Below are 20938 nucleotides of genomic sequence, written 5' to 3' on the forward strand. Positions count from 1 at the left end.
ACTTTTGTTGCAAGAAAAATCTGGGACGGATTTGTCAAACATTGTGTTATTTGATTTGTCCAGGTATAGTTATTCTGTAATAATGATTTCCATGTGTGAAGTTTATATAATTTAAAAGTTGCTTACTGGAAGGCTTGCAATAGCCATTGGTTATTTATTATTTATATTTATATACAGCTGCTCTCAAAAGTCTCGCGGCGGATTACAGAGATTCATAAAAATAATAAAATCCCATAAAAACCCATTAAAACATAATTAAAACACAATATCATGAGGGCAGATAATAACCCACTCCCCTCCCCCCATCCAGCGAGAGATGTGCAATAAACTGAACTACTACAGGCAAAAAGGTTCAAATATTACAACAATTTATGGTATGTTGTTACATGAATGTCTCGGCTCAAGGAGATATTCAGGCTCATGGCCTTCCTTCCAGTCATCTCCTTTCTTCACTTGTGCCTTGCACTCTAATGAGAAAGCTGTACTTTCACAACTCTAGCATGTTGTTATTACATCTAAAACACAAACTATGGTTTACTCTTTTTTTTCTAGAAACCAGTATCTTAAGCCAAAGTTTGAAAAGCACTTTAATTAGGTAATCTCAGGTGTGTGTGTGTTTGTGAGAAAAGAGGAGATATACCTTTGCACTTAACATTATCGTCTTAATTTGGCAGCTGTCACTATGCTACATTTTAAACCTGTACTTGATGCCATACAATGATTAAGCAATAGACCTTAAATAGTTTAATACTGCAGATCTTTTTACTATGACAGCTCCAAGAAGTGATATCCTCATTCTTAATTGTATGTAAATGACATTGTTACACTGCATTCCGCTTACTGCTTATCCGTTGCCTTTGAGCAGAAAATTCCCTCAAGCAGAGGGAATCTGCCATCAAAGAAGGTGGAAGAGGCAGCATGTTGGTTTTGCTCTGTACATAAATCAATAGTACATTTTAGTGATAAAGGACTTATATGAAATACCCTGCCTTGGCTGCTATTACAAAAACCAAGCTGAATTACATATTTTCCCAAGTATTGTTTACTCAGCTGGACAAGAACACTCAAGCCATTCATTTGAAATGAATATGAAGACTGATATAATTTTAGGGAATAAATTAATCAGAATAAAAATTCCTTTTATCGTATCAGTAGCAGGAAGGGAGAAAAATTATCCATGAGATCAGCATAAATTATTTGACAGAGGTGATAGTCTAATCCAACCAGTGAAGCATTTGATTGGTTATTCTGAACAATACATCGATCAAAGCTGTACAACAGACTAGGCCCATCTTCTTGAATGATAGAAAGCATAGATTTTTAAAACAGAAATACAATTTTTAAAAACTTATTATTGTTTCCAAGTGTTATCTCCAAACAGGTTTGGATAAGGTATCATAGGTATGTCTATGCTGTTGTTTTTAAATTCTTACAGCTGTATTCTTCAGATTCTGGATAAATCACTCATAATTTATATCATGCTGAAACAATGTTTTCATTGGTATTGAGTACATGGCATCGTCACCATTTTGGAGGACTGATAAATGAATGCTCAGTTTGTCAGATCAATTCAAGAGGCCCTTTGCCTTTCCAGAATATGCATCACTAACGCACAATATTCATAAGTTTAAGTTAGTGATAGACAGACTCATTGCTTACTTTTATTATACATGTAATAAAATATGTAGAACAATGAGCACAAAAAATATAGAGGGAAATCAATTAAAATGTGAAAGAGAACCAGTTAAAATTAATTTGGGGGCCCAACCTTGCCCACTGACAACCAATTTAACAACCATGAGCACAATAGCTGCTAAAGACAGTGGTGCAGATTGCTTAGTTAGAATGATTTACTAGTGTTAAAGCAACCAAGACATTCGTGCCTTTGCAGGAATAGGGGCTATTATGCATGTACCAGTTTTCACTGCAATCAGTTCGCCAATCCTTTTAAAATATCCATCTCTAAAACATTTTGAAAACATTCCCGTTTATGCATGTGTTCTGATTATGCATTGTTTTTTTGCCATGGTTATGCATTTTAAAAAGTTCCAATAATAACTCTTGGAGTGCTGCAATGTCACGTGACCACAACTCTAGCATATGCTGCCAGCAGGGCCTCATGGGAACTGTAGTTCGGGGACATGGAGACCTAACATTTCCATGGGGACACAGACTTTTGAATGCCCAAACTACCAGAATGGATGCCCAGACAACCAAGATGGACCACAGCAGACCACATGTTTCCATGCATAATTAAAGCCCCCATCATACCATCCCCCCCCCCGTGTGAAGTATTTTTTAAATCACTGGTGAGGCCAAAATAGCAGCCTGAAGAAGCTCTGCTTCTTCATTCTCCTGCAAGATGGAAATGGCGTTTCAGACAGCTGTTGAGCCAATGTAAGGTGTTACACAGAAGACCCATCTACTTTACCAGCCTGATAAACTGCCAAACAACACCCCCCCCCTGCCATGGTAATTGATCAGAGGTAGACTGCCACTGCAAGTAATTACTTGTCTGATAGTCTTCTACAGAGAAGGTTTGTAGTCTCAGGAGCATTCAAGGAAGGCTGTTGTAGCAGGAAATGCCATGCATACCAGCAGAGATACTCCTTGGCTATTATGAAATAAAGCAATAAAGTTCTCTTGGTTGCAAGGGAGACTGATTACTGACATCAAGAAAGTAGAAAATCAGCAGCAGGTGCCTCGAGCTCCCATTTGTGGACAAGGGATTGTGAGCAGAACAGGGGCTGTCAGGGGAGGAGATCAAAAACACAGTAACATTGATGCATCAAAAAGAGTGTCCTTAGTATGGTCATACAGGAAAAGTAGTTGCAAAGTGAGTTTTAGCTACTGCACTGAAAAACACAGTCGATGCAATGAGGAGGGGCTGCTGTGCATAATCAAAATACTATGATGGGTTTTGCACAACAAAAACGATCCCATGTACACAAATAAAAATGTCTTTTTGGGCAGACTTTTTGCAAGGTTTCCTGCCATGCATAATACACCTAGATTGGGCCATCCAGGTCAGAGCTATGGTATACTATCAGAAAGATCAATGGGAGGGAAATTCCTTTGCTGGAAGAACTTTCTTGGGTTATTCTTTGGCTTGCAGGGAACCAGAATAAGCTGCAACAGTCTCGTGTCTAGTATTCTAAATTTAGTCCATATTGTCTTGCCATTAGGTTTCATTAGGTATCATCACAATGTCTATAAAACATCTAGCCTTCTATTCTCATAAATGCAAAATGCCCTCAAGTCATAGCCAACTTACAGTGACGGTAACTTATAATGATGTTAAATATTTCTACAAAAGAGCAAGTGTGTCTTCTATTTTTTTCTGAAATAGTATGCTGATACCAACAAGAGTGATACTGATGGAAAGATGAAAGGTGGGAGAAAGGTCATTTCTGGTGATTTAGCAACATTTTGCTTGTTGATAAACTCTCCCAGTGCTATTTCCTAGTCAGGGGTAAATATACTTTAAAGCACCCTGAGAAAAAAGCCTTCAATCTATTGTGAAGTCACTATCCAATAACCATTTCTCATTTCTCTTCTCACAACTATTTGTATTATTGCATGCCATTCCCATGGCACTAAATGAAATGTTGAAATGTTGCTGAATCAAGTCTGAGTGTTGGGCTCATTTTGCACATGTTGGATAATGCACTTTCAATCCACTTTAGAAATAGATTTTCTTGTTTCACAAAGGAAAATCCAGCTTCAAAAGCACATTGAAAGTACATTATCCAACATGTGGGGAATGAGTACTGGTCTCAATGATACAATTAACAGATTCTTGGCTAGTGGCATCTAGGAAAAGTACTTGTCACAAGTGTTGATAACTGAAAATAATAATTTGCATTGTGTGGTGAAAGGGTTTGTGTGTTTTGCTTTGTTTTCTCTGGAGCTCTGAAGATATCTTATCTGATAAAGTTTTAGCCACTGTATGTAGGGTTGCTAACTGCACTGTGAAAAATTTTGGTAGATTTGGTGGTGGTGCCTGGAGGGGACAGAGTTTGGGGAGGGGAGAGAGTATAGCAGGGATGTGATGCCATAGTTTCCACTATTTCCAAGCTCTCATTTGGAAACATAGAATCATAGATCTGGAAGAGATACCAAGGATCAACTAGTCCAACCCCCTGCACAATGCAGGAAAGATGGCTATCATATCACCTCTTAATCATCTCATCCAGACTAAATATACCCAGTTCCTTCAACATTTCCTCATAGGACTAGGTCTTCAGACACCTTTGTCACCCTCTTCTGAACACATTCTAGTTTGTCATCTATTACTACTACTACTACTGCTACTACTGCTACTACTACTACTGCTGCTGCTGCTACTACTACTACTACTACTACTACTACATTTATATCCCACCACCCCCATAAGTTGCAGGTAACAAAATAACAAGCCCCACATAAAGTCTCATAAAACAACAACCCTCTTTGGCAGCATATAAACTAACCCCCCAGCCGCACTCTTAGACTGTATTCTTGTGCCATAGAAGGCCAATGACAAGGGAGGTCTGATGTGCTGGTAACCTGGAGAATGGTCCTGGATTTTAAATGCACTAGCCTCAACTTTAGACCTGGTGGAAGAGTTCCATTTTCATACCCTGCAGAACTGTAACAGTTTTGGGAGTTCATTCCAAAAGATTGGGGCCAGGACCAAAAAATCTCTGGCCCTGGTCAAGGCCAGGTGAACCTCTCTCAGGCCAGGGATCTCCAACAGATTCACACCTGCAGGCTGTAGAGGCAACTGCCATAGTTGTCCTAAAGTGAACTTGTACTTAATATAGTATTTACCAAAGTTCTTTCTCAGTTAATTTAGATTATAGTGATATCCTGGCTAAACTGACAACAATAGAAATTGTACTACAGTCCATGTACCTAGGAATTCTATGATCATCCCTGATGAAGGTTATCAAAATAAAACAAATACAAAGATGAATCCTTACTTGATTCTGAAACCTCTATGGAGGGAGGTTTAAAGCAAAACAGACTAACTTTTTAAGTAGTTCAACATGAAATGCCCTTTAAAAATAACAACACTGTTTCTCTTTTCGTCCTTACTATAGCATCACTCATCCCAATAAAAAAATTCAGTAGAAATGTCATTATATCCTAGTAGGGAAATAAACTGCCCGACATAAGGAGCTTAGGATAATGTGATGATAAACATCTTGCAGCTTGAATTTTCAGAAGCCGAATAACTTACACTACAGTAGGCGAAACCAAGCATGACAGAGTGACTATGGCGTCCATCCAGACACAAGCTAGAGACCATGTGTGAAATTACTTTGTAACAGAGCTGAGAATAAAGAAAACCAACATTGCTTTACCTCGATCACATCCAGGTGGTGACATCGGATGATGCAGTTTGGAGCTGTAAGAAGCCTGTACATCTTGGCTTGCGGGAGCAAATAGCAGAACTCTCAACAGCCTGTTGTGACCAATCCATAGCAGCCAACACTGAATGTTTTAGACATGTCCATTTGTCAAGCTGATATGATTGCTTTTGAATTAATTACTCTTAAGGACATTGACAAGATATGTGAAATCTACCACTTGCCCTCTGGATCTGTGCCTTTTGTGATTAGCCATCTTAACCAAAGAAGGTGTGACATAATAGGTGGTGTCCAGGATAAAGAGTTCCTTAAGAGAAGCAGTGATAGCTATTGTGTATTTAGGGAGATAGGTGCTTAGTGTGCAGTGATGAATCCCTAAAATCTTAACAACTGTTTATGTCTGCAAAAGGAATGCAATAAAATGTGCCAAAGAGTCAGGAAACAGGAACTGGGTTTCAGCTTGGAAATAGCCAATTTGGCTAATATACTGAAGGGAGAAAATGAATGTTGGTCATAAAACCTGATAGGGAGTAGGGAGATGTGGAAGCTATTGGAGAATGTGGAGACAAACCTGCTCCAGCTGTTCTTAGAAGACACTGATTGTCCAGATCTATTTCAATCTGGATTCAGACCTGATCATGACAAAGAAACAGTCTTCATTGCCTTCTTAGATGACCTATGCATGCCCCTTTTGGTCTTCATGGACCTTTCTACAATCATCATTGCCACTGACAATTGGTATCATTCTGGGTTGGCATGCTGGGATGGGCCTGGGAGAATTACTGTTACACTTCCCATCATGTTTATATGCTTACTTGTGCTGCACATTTCTTGCAGGAGGTTCAAGAAAGTAGTCATGGTGAACTTTTGTTGGCTATTGGAATACATGAAACCACACAAATAGTCACGTGGTATGATCATCTGGAGATCTAATTCACAATACCATCAGCTTTTTTCCATCTAAAACCAGGACAGCTGTAAAAATGCTTAACTGGTGTCTGGAGACAGTGAAGGGCGGAAAGAGGATAAGTACATAATGCAGAGAAGAGGAAAGTGTTGTTGGGTAGGTTTGTTTATTTATTTATTTGTTGGATGCCATGTGTGTAATATAGCCAGGAGTTCCTAAGATTGTCTGGCTGTCAAGCAAGATACATTTGGAGGTGGTTTGCCGTTTCCTGTCCCTGTATCACAACCCTGGTATTTCTAGAAGGTTGCCCTTCCAAGTGCTAGCCAGGATTGACCCCACTTAGCTTCCAAGATCTGACAAGATTGAACTTGCCTAGGCTATTGAGGGTGGGTCTGTTGAGTAGGGAATAAATTGGATGCAGAAATAAGTGGATTCCACATTGTCATGGGGGGAAACAGTCTGAAGCTTCCTCGAGTAACTTCTATCAGCTAACACTAGTTCACCAACAGCTGTGGCAAGCTGACTTGGGGGCCACAGTCACACATGCTTTATTAACTTTTACTAACATGGAACTTTAGTATGTTGTATGTAGCTTCCCTTGAATATGGTCCAGAAATATCAATTGGTATAGAATCTGGCTACAAAGTTCCTTGCTGAGATGCACATGTTAGGATCCAATTGGTGAAGTTCACCAAGTGTCAATCATGGTGATAAATGGTTTGTGCTTTCTGTATTCCCCCCAAATGAAACACACACACTGCAATATGGAAGGCATCTATATTGGGGGAGGGGGGGTGCTCCCAGGCATGCCATTATATTAGACTAAATCAGTTCCTTGCCAATGGTGGCTGTTAAGAATAATTCCTGCTCCTATATTACCAAGCTCCAGTGTCTATTCCATTTCTTGGCTCTATTTATATGTGATAGCATATAGTTGAAAGAGTAGTACAGATTCGTTGAGCCTTGATTGTATATAGAAAGAAATGTTTAATTATTCATAACATATATTTGGTATATGTATGTCTTCTCAAAACTATATAATCAGCCATACTGGCCCACACAAATTCCAAAAATAAATACATTTAAATTATATAAAACATTGTGCAGTTGTTATTGGTATGCAGCTAAAATTCTATAAAATATTGTACAAGTGTTATTGTTATACAGATAGAATGCATCAATGTCTTAAGGAATTCCACAAATACATTTAGGAGGAAGTTCATCCTGGGAGTTATTTTCATTAGTATTATTCATCTTGATTGGCACTTTGTGAGATACAACCAAGGAAGAACAAATAGACATGCAGGTGAAGTCTTAGAAAGAGCAGTGAAAAAAATCAGCAGTTCAGATACCAGATGTTGATCAGCCTACAAGAACATAAAGCTAGGCGCCAAGACTAATAATAGAGTCCCCCTGCAAAGTCAAATAAAAGATTGTTTTGAATCCTTTTTTTCTTGTTATGATTGCCATTTGTATCAATCTCTCCTACATGTCTTGGCAAATTCTCTCACACAAAAAAAAATTGTAAAAAAGATATGCTGTCCTGTGGGCTCACATCACCTTCCTTAACCTCCAAATAAGATAATTCTAAGTCTACACAACTTTCTCTCGCGGGGAGGGGAGTTGGATGGAGTAACAGCATTGATCTCAGATTCCTTGAAGCCCATTTTTTGTTCTTTCTGGATAGGGACAATCTCATGATAAGTATGAGACATAAATTATTTTCAAGAAATCTTCAGGTTGCATAATTAGAATGCCATGGGTTGTATTCCCCTTAGTATTTGCACTCATTTCTTTTGACAGGGTGGTGTAATGCTTAGATCAGGCATTCCCAGTCAGGAGTCCATGGGAGCTCTAGAAGGGGCCCACGGCCTCCCCCCCCCCTGCTTTAATGAACTTAGCCACAAGATAGGGAACTAATTGCCTCAACATAGAGGACTTGGTGGGTGTAAAAAATCAAGGGAAGGTAATCTGTGCTGTAGTACAGGGAGCCTGGGTTGTCTTCTCAGCTGTTCATCTTTCTGGCCTACATGAGACAGAGCCACTATACTAGTAGTAAAGGCAGGGAGAGGAAGCAAAGTGCAAGTGGTTATTTTACTTCCAGTGCCATGTCACTTCTGGGGGCATGATAGGGAGGTGTGGCCAGTTGACATCACTTCCGGGGATCCTTGAAGCCTGAGAATTTATTTCAGAGGCTCCTCCATGGTCAAAAGGTTTTAAAAGGCTTACTCTGACCAATTATGCACAACGACGGCCATGTCAGGCCACTGCCGGTTCCATGCAATGCCTTGCTGCTTCCCCTGTATGCATGGGGGACAAAATCCCCCGGCACACACAGTCCACTCCTGAGTTGTGCAGACAGGTCCTGGCAGTGATGGTGGGGGTTGGGGGTGTCCCTGCATGAGGATAGGATAGCATAGCAATGCTATCCCACCACCATGGGGGTCGACAAATGCCCCATTTGGCTCCACAATATTACAAAGCCAAATGGGGCATTTTGTGTCTCTCTTGGGACACTGAAGGTGGGGGAGGAGCCAGGCCTAGACAGTCCGGCTCTTCCCTGTACATGGACCCAGCCCAGCATGGACACCAATGGCACCCATGTTAAAAAAGGGAATGCTGAAAAATCATTATTCCCTTAACACAGGGCAACGGAGGCCATAAAGTGGGCCAGGGCCAGGAGGCAGCCAGGCTGACCGCAACATCATGTGTCTGCGGGATTCACCCTGCTAATATGCAAGTGCTGGTCCGGCATATCCCTCCCATGCATAATTGGTCTTAGAGTGTCAAACTGGTACTGGAGAGATCCAGATTTAAATCTTTACTCTGTCATAAAGGTCACTGGGTATCCTTCAGTCAACCTTCTCCCCTAAATTCAACATACTTAGTGAGGGTGCTGTGCTGAACAACTTGGATGATGAGTAGCTACCACAAAACGTTAATGCAAAGTGGTTCTACTGTCATTTCTGTTTAAGCAGGTTTTACAGGTTTTAGGAGCTCTACAAAAATCTATAAAGCATGTGAAGAAATCTTTCAGAACTTCCAGTTTCTCGTATATTTTGGTCATGGACCAAAAGTAATAGGAAGCATATGGTAAAAGTATATGAGAAGTTCTGCATTTTGAGTTTTGAAAAATTAAACAGGCTCCTTCTAAACCTATCTTTTCAAGAAGGAACCTTTGCAAACAGCAGAGAAAGAAAAAATTACAAAAGAATAATAGGGGATAACAGGTGAGATGAAGAAACCTCTTCGCTTTGCTATTTAAGGGACAAACTTGATATGATGGCATCCTCATTGCTGACACAAGGACACTGCCACCCTTTTCAAGCCATTGTAAAATGCCATGAGGACCTGCCACAGAATGAAAGGCCAAGGTACTTGTTTTCTCAACCCCCTGTACAAGTGTCAAAACAGTCTCTCCATCCCACATCTGTTTTTCCCCTTAAAGAGGCCCAGGGAGCAAGAAATAAGAATGCCACTGTGTAGGTGTGATTCTTGTGGAATTGTTAAATGACTTTTAAATTGTGGCAGCCTTATGTTGGTCATGAAGATGTCATCACACCAAGTTTAGCCCAGAAATTGTTGTTTCTGGCTATTAGTTCTGGCATTAGTTCCACCTATCCATAGATGTCAGTTTTTCTTTTCTTTAGAGAGCCAGCTTGGTGTAGTGGTTAGTAGCACAGACCTCTAATCTAGTGAGTCAGGTTTGATTCCCTGCTCATCCACATGCAGCCAGCTAGGTGACTTTTGGCTTACCACAGCACTGATAAAGCTGTTCTGACCAAGCAGTAATAATCAGGGCTCTCTCAGCCTCATCTACCCCACAGGGTGTCTGTTAAGAGGAGAGGAAAGGGAAGGCAATTGAAAGCCACTTTGACTATTTATGCACTGGAGGTTTCATGTTGGGCTGCAGGCTGGAGTGTTAGTTGTGGCAGGTTACCCCACCTCTTCCAGTACGCACACGGGGGGAGCATTTGGCCCAGTGCACCTCAACCACCCACAATTTGTGCTCCTGCATGGCTAAGGCAGTGAAATTTCCAGGGTGTAAATGGTCTTTGAGACTCCTTCGGGTAGAGAAAAGCAACATATGAGAACCAACTCTTATTTTTCTTCATCTTCTTATGAGAAACAACAGGAGGAAGGATCATAAATAAAATGAAAGAAAAGTATAATAGGGCAGGGCCCAATTGGGATACACCCACTCTCCACCCACCCGGCCCTCAGTCTGTTATTTTAACAGCAAAGTACTGTTAATGATACCACCCTCCCCAAAAGCTCAGGGGAGTTTTCATAAAGCAGGAAACAGTACAGATAACTCAGTAATTGTAACAATAATAATCCAGTGGTAACAGTAGACAGTATAGTAGAATGGTAGAACATTAGAGAGAACGTTAAACCCACCATCATATACTGATGGCCTTGTGGGGTGGACAAATCAGCAGTGGTTTCCATAGGAGGGAGACTTGGGAGCTATGGGAATTGATCGGTTCAGGTCGACCTCAACCAAATGCCTTGCGATCTCATGCTATCATGTGCTAGTTGGCTGCACATATATATTTTCTTTCCATTGCTTAGTTGTCATTGTTGCTGATTAATCTTTCTGTGCCTTCTTTTTATAGAGTTCAAATTTATCAGAAGATTCTATTCTTAAATAGCTATAAAATTCATAACAAAGATGAAAAATGTAGTTTATAATTTGATAGGATGATAATGTCCAGTCACAGATAATAATATTTCAATATGTGGAAATGTTCTTGTTGGTTCAGCTGCAAATGTGGTCAGCTCTACAGAAACCCTCCAAACTTCAAAGCCAAAAGTGGCTTATGAGTATTTTAAATGTGTTTTGGTAGCAATGTGATCTTTTCTATCTGCTGGAAAGGTTTACTCAATATCCTGTCCTTGGTGAGCTCCAAGTCTGTGATGCCTAGATGCCTTCATTCTCTTTCTCTGGTTGTGACATTGACACATCTGTGTAAGCAATGAGGAGCAGAGATAATATTTGAATGGGAAAGTCTGAAAGGTCAGATGTTGCACCACAAGCTCAGAGAAAGCGAGTATCATGGATGCAAAGTAGCAACTGAGAAAAAGCTCTAGTTGTTGGAGTCCATTCTATTGTCCAGAAATTTCTTCTATTTTCCTTTAAAAGGCCTATTGGGAAGTTTGAAAAGTTGCCTCAGGAAAACAGGGAAGGATTGAAAGTAAAAGTGGCATATGATTAGACATGTACTCTGAAAATACTTGCCCCTTACAGAGCTGAAAAGGGTGTTTTGACAACTTTATTACTAAGGCCCCATGAAATGGCTTCATAAGTTCCATTTGTAATTAAGAGAAGAGGCAGATATTCTTACAACTCCTTTCTATACTTGCTTTGTTTACCTGCCTCAATGAAACAGCTGGCCCACTGCAGCATGTTTGCATTAGTTAGTCCACGTTGCTGAGCAGCAGAAAACAAACAATGCTGTTGCCAGTTCTACTAGCAAATTGGAACTAAGTTAATGGAAAGGAGAAAAAATCAAACCAAAGAGTTTTAAAAGCAGACAAACAAAAAAGTCACCATCACTATCCAATAATGTAGTCTTACCAGTTCTATGCTGCAGAGACAACTGATTCAGAGTATGTGTTTTGATAAATATGCAGCTGCATAAAGTGTGATGCACTGTAATATAACAAGGAAGTTTGAGTCCAGCGACACCTTTAAGACCAACAAAGTTTTATTCAAGCTATAAGACTCATGTATATGCTCACTACTTCAGATACAATGAAACTGAAATTACCAGTTTACCAGTTTACATCTAGGTAGAAGGTAAATAGTAAATTTGTATACAGCATAATGAAGATGTTTGATTCAAGGACCAAACAGGAACAACAAGCTTAGTTTATATGGTTACCATTTGTTTAGGAAATAATATGTCAAAACTGGAGATTGATGGGCAACTATTGATGGGCATGAACAGATTTCAGCTCCATTGGTCATGGAGATTAAATAAGAAGGGGAAAATGTTTAATGGAAAGCAAGAAACATTGGCAAAGAAGTAGGGGAGTTTAAGGCATTCCACATAGAACAGTTCTTTAGTGCTTCTCAGTCATGCTACCCAGCAGTGTTTCCAAGTCCACTTCATGACTGTTAAACAAACATGATTGGGAATTCCTGCACAAACCTGAGATTCCTAGGTACATGGTATATGGGGACTCACTTCAGACTGGAAGCATAACATGTAGGGGAGAAGGAGTTACAACTTCCTCCTGTGCAGGGCTGGCCCAGCAACTAGACAGACTAATGTGACTGCTTACGGTGAAACGCGTTGGGACTTTTTGGACATTAAAGAACCTTTGAAGTCTGTAGACTCCAGAGAAGTCTACTCATTATATTCCTATAATTGTTAAGTATCTCCAATGGACTCCAGGGAAGGGTAGAGGACAGGAAAGCCTGGAGGATCATTGTCCATGGGGTCACGATGGGTCGGACACAACTTCGCAACTAACAACAACAACAACAACAACACTGGTATCTCAGTACCTTATTACTTGTCTTCTGTTTGATTCTTCAATGGGTCCTACCCCTCCTATTGTAATTTAGCTTGTGAGAGGTGGCAAAAGATGAGAGGAGTTTCCTCTTTCCCATGCGCATTTCCCCTGAAACCTGAAGGAAATCTGGCTTTCATCCTTCTATCCCTTTTTCCTCCTAGCCTCGCTGAAGTGCCAGCGCCCTCCACTAGTGCTATTATCAACCTATAGCTGGAGCGAGAGGGTGGTGATTCAGATACATTTTCAGTTCATCCGTATAGTCTGAACCAGGGTGGCCAAATCACAATTCAGCCATGATTCAGCTGTTTGAATGTTTTCCACCCACCAGCCATCGTTTCAGGCAGGACTTGAGAGGGCAGGGGGGAAGAGCATGCACCTAACAGCTGATGCTAACAGGCGCCCCACCCACTCCCAAGAAGGGGCAAACATTTAAAGGGAGCAGCCAGCACGCCAATCAGCTGATAATGACAGGGGCCTTACCCACTCCATTTAAATGTGGCTGGCCAGACAGCTGGCCCATTCCATTTAAATTCCTCCCCAGCTGGGAGCAGGAGGGATGCCTGTCATCAACAGCTGTATGGCAGGTGCTCTCTTTCTTAAGCACTGTCTTTGTGGAGAAGCTGCTGCCTGGGAAGGTGGGGAGCAGAATCATGCACACAAAAAGGCCTGAGACTTTTCAAATTTGGAAAACTGAAGGGGTATTCATGCATTTTGGATTCAGCCAAATTGTTTCTGGCCAAATCTGAAACCGTATGATTTTTTTTTTTGCACATATGCCTATTTGCAGGGGAGACCGGGGGGGGGGGGGGAATAAAACTCAACTTTTTCTCAGTTCATATCTCCAAACAAAAATGTATTTCTTCACACTAGGTTTCAAATGTTCCAGCTTATCAGGGTAAAGTGACTCCACTGCCATCCAACTACTGCAATCCTTTGCCCACAAGAATGAATTCTTTATCATTGGGACTAAATACAGGAAATAAACATTGGGAGGTTTGATTGACCTGGTTACTCAAACATAGTTTTTCCCTTTTACTCAACAGCCCAGAAACTGCCCAGGTAGATGTGATGCTTTTGGTTTTTGCTGTTATACTAATTTATCACCTAAAAATAAGCTTTCTCCTTTATGTGTACCCATCCAACCTAAAAGCCCAAACAATCCCATCGAATTTGACATCCTTAATCAGAGCATCTTAGCCCACACCTCAGGAAAGTCAATTTTTTTCTCCCCCTTTAAGAATCAGGACTTGCTCACCCACTCCTATCCAGCGGAGCTCCATGAGTTCTAATTGGATGGTAAGAATTTGAATTTGCATGAGGCTACAAGGATTGGTTTAGAATCTTGGTGGAGAGGTGGGACTTTCCAGTATGCAGGTTTGTGAATGTTAGAGGACTAACAGCCCAAACAACTCTGCCCTATCACCAGGTAAACTTAAATAATAGAGAAGTCTGAGATTTGTTCAAGGCCTGGCCTGCTAGTATGTTGTTATTCACTTGATATTAATCACCTATTAGGTAAATAATAAATGCTGTTTACACCTGTGGGGATTCCCTTTTCCTCTTCCCTGTCCTGATATTTAATCTGTTACAATCTTATTTGTTCATATATACCAAGGAAATGTCTATGGATTAACAAAAGCAGACCTATATTTCCCTGTGAGAGAGAAGAAAGGTTTTGACATTCAGCAATAAACTGTATAGTTGTGTGGGAGGCTTAATTTGCAGAAACAATCTAACTATGACTTATTATAGAGGAAAAAAACTAGGTAGAAACTGCTAGTTTATCATATGATGGTAAAACATCAAATATTTTCTCACGTTATCCATCCCAGTTTCATATTTGAGGGGCTTCTACCACAGAGACCTTAATCTGCCCCTTAGATTTTCTGCCCTTGGGAATATTCAGTTTGAGATCTAACAAATAAACAAGTCACCATACTGCACTTAGTCTGTTATTTCCTGAAAACAGACTATAACAGGTTTCTAACCTGTGTATCAGAATATCTAACTCCTATACGGGGACAATGACAGTTAAATGCTCCCTTTCATCAACTGTGTTCCACCTGGGGACAGATGGCCTGGCTTGGTTGTTTCTGGCTTCTCTACTTCACCAACAGGGTGAAAAGGAAATTGGCTGAGAAGGGGGAAAGGTTCATAGTCAGGCCCATTATAGAACAAGAGGTGCCAGCTTGAAAAGAAGCAGCAGCATATCCCCCAGAGACGAGTAGCCACAGCTTGCCAACCTCTTTTTTCTCTCCCAGACCTCTGTGTTCCCTTTGCCAGCCATACTAAGCAGCAGCACCTCTTTGTCACTTTAGAAAGAGGAATTGTTTCCTGATAAGACTCCCACCTGCCCACTGGGAAGCCATTCAAATGGGACTACCTTTCTGATGGAGAAATCAGGACCTTCAGGGGGGAAATGTAGCTACACCAGGGAATTCTCTCATCTTCAACAGCTGGAGTGGAGATGCTCTAGTTCTTTTCTTTGTCAAGCAAAAGGATGGACAGCTAGAGTGTCAGCATACATGCACAGCCAGTTGCACATGCCTACTCTGTCCATCACAGGGTAAGGCTTAAGTCATCTCTTCCTGTATTATATGGTTGTGATTGGGATTGGGCCCCACACATGAGCATGCTGACCCATGTGGGACTGCCATATATGCCTGCACAAAAATCCATTTGATGAACAGCAGTTACAGGTAAGTACAACCCTCTTATTTTATTAACAAACACATTTGTAGGAATAGAGTATAAGAACATAAGGATCATATTTGTTTTCTTTTTCAATTTATATACCACCCCTTACTTACATCCAGCCCTCACTTGTGTCCTCTCTTGCTTAGAGCAAAGCTAATATATTCCATTATTCTTTTTCATGAAACCATTTGGTGTACTGGTGAAGGGCAGCAGCTTCTAATCTGGCAAGCTGGGTTTGATTCTCCACTTCTCCACATGCAGCCAGCTTGGGTGACCTTGGGCTCATCACAGCCCTGATAGTGCTGTTCTTACAGAGCAGCCCTACCTCACAGGGTGTCTGTTGTGGGGAGAGGAGGGGAAGGTGATTATAAGCTTGAAAATCCTTTGGGTAGTGAAAAGTGGGGTATAAAAACCAACTCTTATTCTTCTTGTAGTAGAATCTCACAAGTTGAGATTCTCCTGATTTTGGTTCCCAGTATCTGGTATTCAGAGGTATACCACTTCTGTATATACAGGTGTGCTCATGTAATTTGCTACCATGAATATTAGCCATGCATAGAATCAAGAATTTCTATTTTTCTGTTGAAAAAACAAAAGCATGAATGAGTAGTAATCATATTTTGTGAGTAGATTTCACATATATAGTCCACTTGGATTTTTTTGGTGGAATATTAATAAGACAAGAAGTTATATATACTTTTTATGTAAAACATAAATAACATGCTAATTATATGGTAGCTACAGTAAGAAATACCTTTCCATAGAATATTCTCATCTATTTGGTTGTATATTACAGGGTCACAGTCACGGTATAGCGAACTAAAATCTACACAAGCCTTTAACCAATATTGGCAACTACAATTACAGCTAGTTCTTTCCTTTATTCTTGTGAAATAATCCTGTTTCCTTCAAAATGCAACATAATTGACTTTACTGCAAGCAATAAGAACAAGGGGCTGGGGTGATTCTGGTTAAATCCCTTTGATGGATCTTATTAGATTTCCATTCTCTAACAGCTATTTCTACAAATTATGCCTTTCCCTCACCCTGTTTCTAAACAATGTTCTTAGCCAATCAGCTTCCTGTGTGTCCTGTGAATTCACTTTTGTTGATATGTTGCTAAGCAACATAGCAGAGATAAAACAAAGGAATGTGCAACTCCATAGCAACACAAGATGCCAACCTACTAAATTAACTAAGAAAGGTGATACTAACACCTAATATTTTGCTTCTGCTAATGCCTCAGTATAGACAGAGGAATAATGCAGGGGCTTAAGTACCAAGATTTTAAGGTAAGATCAATCAACAGCAAGCATAGAATGGAGAAAGAAGTGTTACTGTTATTAGGTGGTAAGCTGAATTTTTAAAAATCATTTTGGCAGGGTGGAAATACAGATCCAAATTAGTCTTTTTAATAATACAAATAATGAAAATAGTATATTTGCAATTTATCCTGCATTGAAATCTTGTCAGTCTGAAGGCCTGCTGGATCTACTTTGTGAAATGATGAAAGGGAACCATTTGCTAGTTTTTCAGTTTTCTTGAGAATCAAAAACAACATGAAAATATTCTCAGTAAATGATAATAATAATAATAATAATAATAATAAATATCTGTCACGCTATCACATCAGAGAGAGATGTGAGAGAAGAATAGTGGTTGCTTGCCTTTTATTGATATGATGATCCTGCTGTGTTTGTGCTACATTGTACAGGACACCCAGTAGACAAGGTTGCAGGGTTCTAGTGTCAGGTAGGGAACAGAGTTCTCTCCTGAGTTTTTAAAAGTAATTTTATTTTTATCAATTTGGTGCAGTAGGAACTTCCCAGACTTTTATATTTTCAATCAGAAGAGGTATTGTTTGGAGCTTTTGAGTACATGTACAATCTTGTTTCATGTTTTCACAGAACTTTCATTGGAAGGAGCTTATTGATATGACTGCTCTATATCTTTCATTCCTAAGATCATATACTTTAATAGGGTCTGAAGAAGGAAACAAGAAAGACTAAGCAAACAAGCTAAACGTTTACTGCATAAAGTCAAAGGCCGTTATAATTAGGTCACATGTATGGAAATAATTAGCTGTAAAATGGTTAGGATTTAGGCGGATGATCTTAGATTTGTTCCAAAAAGATTAGGGTTGCAGGCCAAACTGTAGCACATAGAGCATTTTCCTTTCTCCTGAGGCCCAGGTTCTCCATCTATACTGCTTCAGCCTAGCAGACGTAAGAATGTGCCCCATAGAAAGAGAACAAGAACATAACTCATTTTTTCTTCTGTATTCTTAACTTTTTTCAACATTCAAATAAACCCCTGTGATGAGCAATGGCCTATCGTAACAACCATCATGATTGATTGTCCCCAATGTATTATTTATTTTTATTAATTATACATAAAATACAATGAAGATCATTTTTCTGTAAATAAATGCTTAATATTTCAGTCATCTCAGTAATTTGGGGGGGGGGATTAAATAAGATCATCAGTAACTTAGTAAGGTCTTGAGGTTCCTTTAAGATATCTGTGAGGCCAAACTCCCTAATCTCACCTCATGGCTTAACATGAATATTAGAAGGCCTAGTCTGGCTTGCAGGTGTTCATGATCTCAATATACCTGCAGATACCATCCTTGTTTCTTTCAAGGCTGGACTCAAGAATGTGGCAATTGGTTAATCATGGGAACCTGTGCTCAGTTGCATAAGCAGATGGAATTTAGAGTTGTTACCAACATCCTCTGGAAATTTCCAATGAAGAAGAGTCTTGATTGGACCTATGAGACTACCTGATGCTAATATAAAGGTATAGGCCATAGGGAATTATGCTAATATACCATGCTAGTATGCTTAGATGTGTTACGCTTCATCAAGATGGACTACAATGTATAGATTGCTTTTATACTGCTAGAGATTGGCCATCTAATAATTACTTAATTAGATACAAACGTTCGTTTCTTCATTTTCTTGTTGCTAAGCCATAAAGACTGAATTGTCTAATTTATTATTTTAATAATTTATATACATTTTTTCACAAGGTCTGATTACTTTTGTTTCCAACCTCAAGGTCTGGAAAATTGTTCAGGGTTCCACACAGGATCCTGGCCTTGTAACATGACAGAACAAGTTCTAATGTGGTTAGTGCTATAGTCTAGAATTCTATATCCTTTGATCACTAGAGAATAGCCTACAAAGATGCCTTCTTTGGCTCTGGGTTCTACTTTGAATCTGTTTTCTTTTAGTATATGGACATATGGGCTTTGGATTTGCACACTCTGGTTTTTTGTCCCTTAACTCATAAAAAAAAATTATCTGTGGCTTTGGCAATCTGTTTTACAAGTAAACTGAGGTCATTGTAGCTTCTCTCCAGTGCCTGCAGGGAAGGCCTGAGTCAGTTAGCCTGCATTTGACCATGTTCTTTATGGAACAATACTTTCACTCAGCAACCACATTCTGTTCTGGTGTGTGGAATACATGAAGTTTGTGCTGGATTCCATGTTCCCTTAGGAAGGCCTACACTGCTCTAGACATGTACTCACCACTATAGTAAGACTGGATAGCTTGAGATTTCCTGTGGAACTTGTTAGAAACCATGGTGATGTAGTCTCTCAGCTTCTGCTTGCCTCAAAATTTTTCCTTCAACAAATAACTCAGTATATCTTGAAAACTCATCAATAAAAAAATAACCGGCCACCAGCTCAAGGCACTCTAAATAGAGCAATAGTCTCCATGTTTTGACCAATTGACATTGCTCATGAACTCAGCCTTTTTGTATGGACTGGGTATCACATAGGCATCTTCAATCAAGTCAAAGACCATCCTCTTTCCTGACATTCCACCCCATCTCAGCCATTGTACTGCTAAAGTGGTGATTGCCATTGTGAAGTGATCAAATCTTTTTGTCACACCAATCAGAGGGCAATCACACCTTTTGTCTAAAGCCCACCTCAGCTTACGTGACTTCTCATCATGTACCTGGCTAGGAAGAGAGTATAAAAACCCTTCACCTAGGCACCCCAAATTGCCTTTCTAGTGACTTTGGATCCTGCCAGAAGCCCCACTCAAATGCCAGCTCATTTGCATTGCTCTTCTCCTTCTTCCCATGTTCCCTACACCCAGATTGGCTGCAGAGGAAAGGACGCGCAGTAATGGGTTTAAACTACAAGTACAACAATATAGAAGAAGAAGAGTTGGTTCTTATATGCTGCTTTTCCCTACCCGATGGAGGCTCAAAGTGGCTTACAGTCACCTTCCCATTCCTCTCCCCACAACAGATACCCTGTGGGGTGGGTGTGGCTGAGAGAGGCCTGATATCACTGCTTGGTCAGAACAGTTTTATCAGTGCCATGGTGAGCCCAAGGTCACCCAACTGGTTGCATGTGGGGGCGCGCAGAATCGAACCTGGCATGCCAGATTAGAAGTCTGCACTCCTAACCACTACACCAAACTGGCTAGATATCAGGAAAAACATTTTCACAGTCAGAGTAGTTCAGCAGTGGAATAGGCTGCCTAAGGAGGTGGTGAGCTCCCCCTCAATGGCAGTCTTCAAGCAAAGGTTGGATACACACTTTTCTTGGATGCTTTGGGCTGATCCTGTGTTGAGCAGGGGGTTGGACTAGATGGCCTCTTCCAACTCTATGATTCTGTGATTCTGTGATTCAGATTGGTAATTATACTGCCTTACTGCCCCTTCTTTGTAAAACTTAGCCCTCTCCCTCCTTGCATACATGTGTTGACTTGCAGGCGTGCTGAAGAGGCGGAAGGATGACGCTGACACATAGATGGCTTCAAACATGGCGACAGCTTTTATTTTGTTTAACACTAGGCAAGTTGGCAACACAATGGTCATGGTTGAAGGAGCCTAACCCAGCGGTATAACCGCAACCTTCTGGCTCAACGCTCATGGGTGCCCCTCTTGCCCCCTTCCCTGGGAGGCAGGTCACCCTGGAGCGCTGAACCCCTCACAGGGAGGTGTTCCAACCTAATGTGCCAGAGAGAGGCGCAGACCTCCTCTGACACATAGGCCACCTGGCTCAGCGAGCATCCAGCCTTCCCTTGCGGGTTAGCCTAGCTCGCTTCAAGCCGCCTCAGGCCTGAGGCCCCACTTACCCAGTCCGATGCCTTCATCGAACCCTTCTAAGAGGCTCCTTCACCGTGCCATTTCTGCCCCCATAAAAGCTGCGACAAAGATAACAAGTAATTAGCAACAGCAACACTTCAATCCAACAACAAGAGGGTGGGTGGGTGGGTACCGGCTGCTCACTGCCTTGGCTCCGGGCGGGGAAAGAGGGCGGGCCACCGCCCGCCGTGCCTTAAATAGGCACGATGGGAGCACGGGCGCTGGTGTGCCCACACACGCCCTGCACCTCGCCTCGCCTCCCCGCTCTCGGGACGCCGAGCGTCCTCTGCCGCCCCGCCCGCCGCCTCGTCAAGAGAGGCTCTGGGGCCGAGGTAAGTCCCCA

The 20938-nt window shown here is 41.0% G+C and overlaps 1 protein-coding gene across 8 annotated transcripts in view; it reads left to right on the forward strand.

Moving 5' to 3' along the window:
- ZNF475 (zinc finger protein 475) overlaps nucleotides 1-20938 on the forward strand; it is a 56014-nt gene that overhangs the window by 17065 nt on the left and 18011 nt on the right. For 3 of the 8 annotated variants that reach the window (XM_077344388.1, XM_077344386.1, XM_077344385.1), the window contains exon 1: nucleotides 16621-16775. The exons of 1 other annotated variant lie outside the window; for it this stretch is intronic. Coding sequence is in view for 1 of the 7 variants with exons in the window: in XM_077344391.1 (XP_077200506.1) it covers nucleotides 16746-16833 (88 nt within the window). In the remaining 6 variants the exon portion in view is untranslated. Of the gene's footprint in view, nucleotides 1-14138; nucleotides 14213-16620; nucleotides 16834-20938 lie in introns of those variants that run through there. 4 more of the 8 variants (XM_077344391.1, XM_077344390.1, XM_077344389.1 and 1 more) reach the window with 3 other exon arrangements.

This window comes from Paroedura picta, chromosome 7 (assembly GCF_049243985.1).
Source record: "Paroedura picta isolate Pp20150507F chromosome 7, Ppicta_v3.0, whole genome shotgun sequence".
NCBI classification, from domain to species: Eukaryota; Metazoa; Chordata; class Lepidosauria; order Squamata; family Gekkonidae; genus Paroedura; species Paroedura picta.